We start from the raw sequence: 9,431 nt of genomic DNA on the forward strand, positions 1-9,431 counted from the left end.
TTTTTGTTTTAATTTCTTTTTAAATCTAAGACCGCTTTTTAAAACATTTCTTCTTACAAAGCAGTTTCAAGTCTTGTAAAAAAAAAAAAAAAGAAAACTTATATTTTATCCACTCTTAGCACGTTTTACTTTAGTTTTTGTGCTTTTTACATGTTTAAAAAATGTTTTTGTACATAAACGCTGAACTGTAGAATGCATTTAATTTAAATGCACAAATATTATTTATAATTTAGTTTTAGTATTTGTCTTTTTAGTTACATTTCACTACTATTATTTAGTTTTTAACTGAATATAACCCTCCTGTTTAGTTAATTTGCTGTATATGTTGTGTTCATAATTTCTCAATGGGCAGGTCTTGAGTGACGTAGCGGCTCCAGCAGCCAATCATGAGCGTCCACTGGCGGAAAAGCGTGCGGTCGTGCAGAGCTGTTGCTCGCAGCAGCAGTGACCAACATGCCTGAATCCCACTGGGGTCTGCACAGGAGCTGATGATCAATTTGTTATTAGCGGCTGTATAGATCAGTGAGTGAGCGGCACCGTGCTGGGATGAAGACGCTCATTGTTGGAGTTGGAGGGTGAGTAAGTGGGAGGATTGTTAACATTCATGTGTTGACCTCTTTGGGGGGAAAAAACACGCCTTTACTCTTCTTCTTGGGTCAGTTTGGCTCCTGCCGGACCTCAGATACAGAGAAGTTTTTCACAACTCAAATGATACAAACTGCAAACACCGGTGACCTTATGTTTTTTTTGTAATTCCTCTTCATATATTGAACATACTGGCTAATACCAGTACTGACCTGTGACTAAGGGACACCAGGCCAATGCAGCATGTGACAACCGTGTGGCTGATAAGAGTTATTTGCTCTGCACAGAAAAACATACATGTCAAAATCAGCAGCTTTTTGTTATTTCTGACATGATTTACTGTGCAGACACACTGTTAAATGAAGCTACAGTGGTTTATTGTCCAGATTAGGTTCAGACAAATAAACATTAAAAAAAAAATTGCTACTATTTATAGTTATATTTTTCATTTTTCATCTGATTTCTAACTTGCAAGACATTTTTTGCTGCATCTATAGTGTAGTCACAGTGGATCTATTTATGGACATGATGCAGGAGAGCAGCTTCCATTAAGCCTGATGACCTTAAGCATCTGATACAGGCTGCTAAGCCATCAGTGATGGGTGTGGTCCGAAGTGTAGCTTCACTTTAACCTTTCTGGTTTTCAGCATGCTGCTTGTCGGTGGGTGGGGTTGCATTTTGGTCAACTGGTGGCTTGGTTGCACCTCGAACTACACCCAGCAGGGATGATGCTGCATTTCTGAGGCAGTTTCACAATTTATATTTGGCAGTTTAATAACAATATATCGGTCAGGTTGTTTTTCAAGAGTAGTTTTCATCAGACACCACTGAATTTGAAACAATACATGTATAAGACGTGACATATCGTAGCTGAAAAGGGGAAAAAAGAACTTTAAAATATATGATTCTGACGATCAGATGCAAAACTTAAGGGGTTTAATCAATCAAATTAATAGTACAATGCATGTTCTCACCAATTTGGACTCTTTATTTCTTGCAGGATGACCAATGGAGGAAAATCCACTCTCTCCAAGAGTCTACAGCAGCAGATACCCAACAGCTGCATCATTGCACAGGATACGTATTTTAAGGTGGTTTGAATCACTTAAGCTACTTGTAGACTTCTTTGTTGTGTCACAGACGAGATTTGAGAGCTTGATGATTTCTGGTGCTTCTTTCCACAGGATGATGCTGTTGTACCGGTGGACAGCAACGGCTTCAAGCTGTACGACGGTAAGGTTAATTTAATTTTTTTGTTATTTAACTTTTTGCTAAAGTTACACAGGTTTAGACTCTGTAATTATAACAACAAAGCCTTCATGCACTACAATACGGTTTAATTTGGACCCACTCTACTGTGTTGTTGTTATATTTTTAGGTTTTCTAACCAGCTTAATGCAGACAATTAAGCCACATCCTGTCACAGTTTGGTGCAGCTGTAGGCATCAGTCATGTGAAAATAGACAAATGTAGGTACAACAAGGACTCAGAGTTTCATATCTGATATTTTTTGTGGGAATTCGGGAAGTTAAGCAACTTGGAGAGGCTGTAAAATGTGCAAATGGTCGGCATTTATTCAGTTGGTTCTAATATATTTACTACTTTCCGGCAAAGGAGGAACGAAGAGATATCAGATCTTTCTACCCAATTTCTTTCTGGCAATTTGAAGAAGTCTTTCAAGCAGCTTTTGAACTGAAGAAACAAAATACACATGGTTGTATGTATTGGATATCTTTCCATTCACCATTACAAAATGTGAAATATAAAAAAAAAAGAGGGAACATTTTCTTGTTTGATTTGTTTTGTCCAGTCAACAGTCGGACACATATTCAAATTAAAACGTCACGAACACAGAAAATAGAGACCAGAAAGCACTTAGCTGATGTATTTCTGTAATTTCGGATCATTTATCAGAATGCACTGTTCTGAAAAATCATTGTGTTTCCTCTTCAAGTGCTCGATGCTCTCCGCATGGACACGATGATGAACGAAGTCGACTCGTGGAGGAGAGACCCCGAGTCGTTCCTGAGGCAGCGAGACCTGAACTCTGAGCACCAAACGCCGTCCGTCGATAAGGACGTGTGCGTGCTGATAGTGGAAGGATTCCTCATTTTCAACCACAGGTAAATTATTAACGAAGTCTCCCTTCAGTTATAAGTTCAGCGAATGCAACCTTAAAAGTTTGATTCTAGAGTTTATAGCAATAGATTTTTCCAGGGAGCTGCTAAGAGAGACTTGAATTAAAGAACTCCAGGTTATTGCTCATTAGATGAACATGCAAAAAAATGTGAAGTTTGTCTACTGAGAAGCAAACAATTCAATAAGATATAAAAAATAGGTGGATAGTTAGGTTCCTCTGGAAATAAACTGAAATAAAGGAGCTTGTCTTTATTTTTATGAAACTTCATGTAAACACTGAAATTATGGACCTCTATAATGAAGCACAGCAACAAAAAAGCAAACAAAAAAACTTATTGTCTGTATTCAACAACAGCAAATATAAACAGACACAATCATTTATATTTAAGAAACAGAACATTTTCTTCTTCAGATTTAGATTTCCAACTTAGTTGTTAATGTTTTGGGGAAATACCCATTCAGCTGCTGTTTTTTATTTTTATTATTATTATTTTTTTTTTGCCTTTCGGCTTTATTTGACAGTATAGTAGAGAGACAGGAAAGTGGGGAGAAGAATGGGGGAAGGATCTGCAGCAAATGGCCATGGGCTGGATTCGAATACTTAACCATATTCAGGACTTTAATGTTGCCAGAAGGTGTTTCGGGGTCCGTTGGGCGGTCTGTCGAGCGACTGTGGCTCAGGCAGTAGGTTGTCCTCCATTCGCAAGGTTGGCGGTTCGATCCACCGCCCCTCCACAGTGTCCTTGGGCAAGACACTGAACCCGAAGCTGCTCCCAATGGCAGGCAGCACCTTGCGTGGCAGCTCTGTCACCACTGGTGTATGAATGTGTGTGTTAATGAGAAACGCATTGTAAAGCACTTTGGATAAAAGCGTTTTATATGTGCAGACCATTTATCATTTATCATTTATCACTGGACCCCAAGAAAGAATACGTGCAAAATATTTGTTGGCTGTTCGTATTATAGACTTTTATATTGTGTTAAATACATTTTCTGATAAGTTGACGTATTTTTGGTTCCAAATGCACGAGAAACGTCCCTCTTTTTATATTTAAAAACAAAAGCTTCAAGAATAAAAAAACAAACCCGGGTCCAAAAGACTCCAAAAGTCCTTTATACGGTTAATAATATAAAAACCTTCATGTTTTTGCTGTTCCAGGCCTCTGAATGAGCTGTTTGACAAAAGATATTTCCTGGAAATACCGTATGATGTCTGCAAGCTGAGACGAAGGTAGCTGTTTTTTCTTTTTTTCTTATATTTTCTGTTTTATCTCTGAATGCATTTTGTCTCCTTTAGGTTTGAGCAGCAGCGTTAGAGCAAAAGAAGCATTGTGTAATGGTGTTTTTACTCCTGCTGCTGTCTCTGACTGACAGTTCCAGGGTGTACAAGCCTCCCGACCCTCCCGGTTACTTCGATGGACACGTGTGGCCGATGTACCTAAAAAATCGCCAAGAGATGGAGAGCGTCACGTCGGACATCGGTGAGAGTCCGGCCAAAAGATGCCGTACGTCCTGAGCTGTGTGTGGTAGTGTTTGTGGACGACCGTAAAGATGGAGCCGCTGATGTGTTGAGTGTGTGTTTAAGATAAGATAAGAGATCAACTTTACTGGTGCCGCAGTGGGGAAGGTTCACCGTTACAACAGCTCCGAAAAGAAAAATGTCAAGTCAGTACAAGAATAATTTGGAAACACAGAAAACATTATATACAGAAGATGTTTTTTTTAAGAAGACTTAACACACAAGGATGAGATAGTAACAGTTAGTGCACTTAAGTAGGATGAAAAAAAGCAGCAGTAACAGAGGTTTAATGCAGCAGTTTGATGGAGATCATTCCAAAAAGTCTGGAAAAAAAAAAGTTCTTACTTTAACAGCTGAACAATTGTTGAATAATACAGTTTTAAAAAGGTTTTGTCTGTTTTTTTTCAGTTTTCCTCGATGGTCAGATGTCGAAAGAAGAGCTGCTGGCTGCTGTGTGTAGAGATGTCATCCATGAAATAGAACGACTCAGGGGTAAGGCTGCTTCATGATGAAGACCATGTGTTTGACTTATTGTCAATAATTTATACAGATGTGACACATCTGTCATTTTTATTGGACTGTATGAGATTTTTACTCTCTTTCAGAAAGCTCTTACAAACTAAATACTGGCATTGATAGAAATGTTAAGTATGAATGTTTATACCACAACAGTTTGAAAAAAAATCTGTTCAGTTAAATAGATAGATAGATAGATAGATAGATAGATAGATAGATAGATAGATAGATAGATAGATAGATAGATAGAAATACTTTATTAATCCCCAAGGGGAAATTTGGTTGCTACGGCACAAGATAGAGTTACCACCACCATAAATAGGCAAAAATAAACAATAAGAAAATATAAAATGTACAATTAGTGTAATATTTCATTTCTTTTCTATCTAAACAGTGGTTTGAGTTTTAGCTCATGTTTATAAAATAAGAAAAGCTATCAGGGCTTAACTCATATGCTAACAAGGACAAAACGTCCTAATTATGGTGGAAAATTTCTGTCTCAGTGGATTGAAAGTAAGAAATTGTGCTAATTAGGTTTTCTTTATTTAACCTTTATTTTACCAGATAAGTTAGATGAGAACTGGTTCTCATTTTCAATAACAACCTGGTCAAGAGGCGGCACACTAAAACAGATCACATGTACAGCAAATCACACAATTTGTTTTGAGCGATAAATCAACAGCCAATTAGATGAAAAAGTGTCACTTAATTTATATTTTCTGTTTATTTTTTCCCATTCAAGCTCAGATGTTTGACTGGTAAATGTGACCATGAAGAGAGAGGCTGTTTGTTTTTAGTTGTCTCACTTATAATACTGCTTTTTGCGCACTATTTTGCCCCCCCAAAAAAGTGCAAAATGAACACCAAGTCTTCTTTTGTGCATTTTATTTGCAGAGACAGACTGATTTGTTTTCCAGCTGAAGATGGAGACTGCAGCTTCCGTGGATGTTGACTAATGTGTGATTGAAAGGACCAAACTGGGGCTTTTCTTTGGTGTTGTGTGAATATCCTGGTTTTAGAGTTTGAATGAGAACTAATTGGTGCTGCAGCATCTGAAGCTGTCCAGCTGGAGGCTGGACCTGATGTGTTTGCCGTTAATGAGCAGTGTTTTAAGTCTTTGGGGGGATGAAGTATGTCGTGGTTTTGTGACGATGTGAGGCCGATGCAGATTTTAGGACTTTATAGTTGACTGATGGTTTGGCTGGTTTTCTGTCTAACCGTAACATAACTATACATATATATATGACCATAACTTGTGAGGAGGTTCTGGATAACCAAAGGTTGGATGCGTATTTACTGAGGATCACATTAAAAGATTTTGTCACTCATATGTGGATATTACAAATAATGAACTACGATTGTTGTTTCCTATCGTTAGATGAGCTTGTTTTGTTTTTATGATGATTTTAATGACTTTGCTCAGTGTGCATCCACATTTAGTCGGAGAAACTCGTGAAATGATGAAGTCTGGATGTTGGAAAACACTCAAAAGTTTCTTATGAATGTTTCAGAAAAGCTGGAGGTGACACAGAAACAGAGGAGTAAAAAGTCAGCAGAAGATTTCTATTTCTTCTCTGTTTTTTTATAGTTTTTTTTTTTTTTTACTGATGAGTTTATTCTTGTAACTCTGTTTTGGGAGTTTTTTTTGTGGTAAGTTGTTCAAAATGTCACTCATTGTAAAGCAGCTAGTGGAAAGTGGAATAGAAGAAAACTCACCAGCAGAACTGAACTGTTAAAATTAAAACTACGCACCACGTGGACACAAAATACGGTCAGAAAATTACAAATAATGCACCTCTTCTACTAATACCGAGTCTTCCTGCCACCTAGTGATGGATTTAAAAATAAAAAAAGATGTTGTCTAACTCATGAAAGAAGACTAATATGCACATTTCTATACAAATAGAAGGACGACAGACTCACATGTGACAGTTACTACAGAGACTGCAGCTCTTTCTGCTTTCTTTCTGAGCTTTACTTTGAATTAGAAGCAGAAGTTTCACTTTCCTGTCACCGGCTATTGTAGTGAAACCTCATTTGTTCTTAAATAGTTTGGTTCCTTTATCTCAATTTCTTCCATTTACTCGCACACCCTTCCTGTTTTTGTTTACTCCAGACTTCTACCTGGCTGCGTTCAAACCGCTCGGACTGCAAGTGAATGACTAAAAGCTGCTTTTGACAAAATAATCCCAACTCCAGGACTCGTCGGTTCGCTCTGTTGTCGTCTCCATCTGTTATGTAATCTGTGTGGAAATTTTATCTGTTACAAAATGTGCTGCTTTCAACACTTTTTTTTGTGATCCAGGCCATCTATACGGATGTGCACATGATGTTATCCATTAATAAACCGATTGTTGTGCAACGCTCCTGGAGAAGCGTTGGCGTGATAAACAGACAGAACTCTGCAATAAACCTCCTCCTTTAAGACCCTATAAATAGAACCACAGCCTTCATTCCCAGACACAAACCTGTCTGACAGCACTCTGAATCCCAGTGAGCCTCGAAAGCTGCCCTTTTTTAAAATTTTGTGATGCTTTCATGTGATCTATATGACCTGCATTGCTAAAACTCGGATACACGGCGTTGCCACATTTCCCACAACCCTACATGACCTGAATTTTTAGGAAAAAGTCCACGCTGTCAGCAGAACATTTGTGTTTACCTCAGCAGTCGACTTGTCCGACCGGCAAGTGCAGTTATGACATCTTAATCTGGGCATTCCTCACTTCCCCGTCCTGATTATATCCTCTTCTGCCGCGACGTATATAAGTCAGCTGCTTTCATAAACCTCCAGCGGACTTGAGGGCTGCAAACATGTCTCGTACAGGATTTTTAACATATCTGTGCTTGTTTACGGCCTGTTGCTGGAGCAGTGAAGCTATGCCACGTAAAGTCAGCCAGGAGGCGGTGAACGACAGGCCTGTGATCGGTGAGTAAAGTCTATTTACTGTCTGGTGTTTAACTGAGAGTGAGCTGAGGTTTAGGAGTCTTTAGAAAGTGCAGCTAATGACCGGTTCTTTTTGTAGAGTCTTTTTCACAGCTGCTGTGTTTTTGTCCCACAGGTGTTTTAACCCAGTTAGTTTCAGATGATGTCATGAAACCATTCGGCAAGACTTACATTCCTGCCTCCTATGTGAAATACCTGGAGTCTGGGGGCAGCAGGGTGATGCCTATCAGGTGGGCTCAGTCCTCAGGTGTTGTTCATAGAGATAAATCATACATTAGAGGGAAACTTTTTGACATATAATCTGTATATTTCATTGAGCAGGAAGTAGTGGTAGATAATTAACAATTAAACCACTTTTAATGTCTGCAAAATACAAAGCACGCGAGGTTTCTTTACATCAGACAACCATTGTGTTATGAGCTGGACGTTAAATCGGTTTTATTTTCAATTAAATCCCTGTTGACATCTTGCACAAATAACAGGAAGCCGTCTCCCTGCGAGCGTCTCTTTTGTGCTGCTTAAACAATGCAAATTAATACACTGAAGGGATTGTTTTTGTTTCCTCCTCGCTCAGACTGACTCTCACTACCGCTGACTATGAAAACATCTTCAAGAAGATAAATGGGTGAGCTGCACAACGTGACAGTAAATGTGCTGGGAAATTACATTTCTATCTGGGATTAAAAGGGGAAAAAAATCCAGTAATTGTATTTCCTGTATGATGTCTGTTTAGGCTGCTCTTCATCGGGGGAGCTGTGGATCTGGAGACTTCTGACTTTGCAAGGGTGGCGAAGGTTTTCTACCGACTCGCTGTGGAGGTTTGTGATGCTATTTTATTAATTCTCCTTTATGTGCTTCAACTGTCTCTCTGCCTAAAGAGCTGTTTAGAGTCTTTTAAATGAACAGAATTTACTTATATTGTTCTTTAGTATACATTTGAGACCGTGTTCTTGCACCTATCTTGAGATTTTTACCATTTTTGTCATAGAATTTTACAATATCAATCATTTAAATGAATGTATGTTGGATTCCTCAGTGTTATATAATAAGCTCGTGACACATATTTAAGTGTACAGCATGTGAACTAGTTAATACTTAACTAGTTCCCGCTTTAAAACCTATCAGTTATTCACCACTTTGATCTTTGCACTGATAAAGTGTAGGTTATTGTGGTGATATTTACTGCATAATACTAAGAATTTGCTGCAATCTTAACATTTCTTGTCTTTGTTTGAGGCGTTTCAATGCTGCTTTAGTTGTTTCAGACACAGATAGGTTATATTTCTGACTCTGTGTGTTCCAGGCTAATGATGCCGGGGATTCCTTCCCCATCTGGGGCACGTGTATGGGCATGCAGCTGCTCACCGTGCTGGTGGCCGAGAAGAACCTGCTGACGCGCACCACGGCTGAGAATGTAGCTTTGCCCCTCAACTTGACCACAGGTTAAAGCTTTTTTGCTCTTTATATCGATTTTCATGTCAAGTTAAAGGTCCGGTGTGGAGGAGTTGTGTAGCAGAGAGGCCGCAGAGTGCAACCAGAAGAACTTAGTGCGGTTGGTTTGTCCATTCTGGGCTTCTGTAGAAAGATGTAAGAGCAACATGCTAGTCTTTGTGAAGGAAGATCATTTTTAATAGATACATGGTGACTTATTATGATGTTTGGCTGCATTTCCTAGAAAACTGCACGAACCAAATCCCAACACTTGGTGTCACTGCAGACAAATTA

General features: G+C 38.8%; 2 protein-coding genes across 4 annotated transcripts in view; both read left to right on the top strand.

The window, feature by feature from the left end:
• Positions 1-508: 508 nt before the first annotated feature.
• Positions 509-6,478, top strand: nmrk1 (nicotinamide riboside kinase 1). Of its 2 annotated transcripts, XM_008289163.1 has the most exons (8): positions 509-575; positions 1,586-1,676; positions 1,770-1,818; positions 2,540-2,708; positions 3,884-3,955; positions 4,099-4,205; positions 4,652-4,735; positions 5,654-6,478. In XM_008289163.1, exons 1-8 carry the CDS (start codon positions 547-549, stop codon positions 5,662-5,664), a joined length of 612 nt encoding a protein of 203 aa, XP_008287385.1. In that variant the 5' UTR covers positions 509-546; the 3' UTR covers positions 5,665-6,478. The 2 variants fall into 2 exon arrangements, with proteins under 2 accessions (XP_008287385.1, XP_008287384.1); XM_008289162.1 differs by lacking the exon at positions 5,654-6,478 and having other exon boundaries at positions 4,652-4,752.
• A 1,013-nt stretch (positions 6,479-7,491) lies between these two features.
• LOC103362719 (gamma-glutamyl hydrolase) overlaps positions 7,492-9,431 on the top strand; it is a 5,109-nt gene continuing 3,169 nt past the window's right edge. For both annotated transcript variants that reach the window (XR_520476.1, XM_008289164.1), the window contains exons 1-5: positions 7,492-7,688; positions 7,822-7,936; positions 8,281-8,331; positions 8,440-8,524; positions 9,010-9,148. Coding sequence is in view for 1 of the 2 variants with exons in the window: in XM_008289164.1 (XP_008287386.1) it covers positions 7,574-7,688; positions 7,822-7,936; positions 8,281-8,331; positions 8,440-8,524; positions 9,010-9,148 (505 nt within the window). In the remaining variant the exon portion in view is untranslated. The remainder of the gene's footprint in view (positions 7,689-7,821; positions 7,937-8,280; positions 8,332-8,439; positions 8,525-9,009; positions 9,149-9,431) is intronic.

The sequence above is a fragment of the Stegastes partitus genome, unplaced genomic scaffold (genome assembly GCF_000690725.1).
Source record: "Stegastes partitus isolate 25-593 unplaced genomic scaffold, Stegastes_partitus-1.0.2 Scaffold596, whole genome shotgun sequence".
Classification (NCBI taxonomy): Eukaryota; Metazoa; Chordata; class Actinopteri; family Pomacentridae; genus Stegastes; species Stegastes partitus.

Coding starts and splice junctions, on each gene's coding strand:
- nmrk1 (XM_008289162.1), top strand. CDS start 547: ATGAAGACGCTCATTGTTGGAGTTGGAGG. Junction 576..1,585: donor CTCATTGTTGGAGTTGGAGG/GTGAGTAAGTGG, acceptor TATTTCTTGCAG/GATGACCAATGGAGGAAAAT. Junction 1,819..2,539: donor CGGCTTCAAGCTGTACGACG/GTAAGGTTAATT, acceptor TTCCTCTTCAAG/TGCTCGATGCTCTCCGCATG.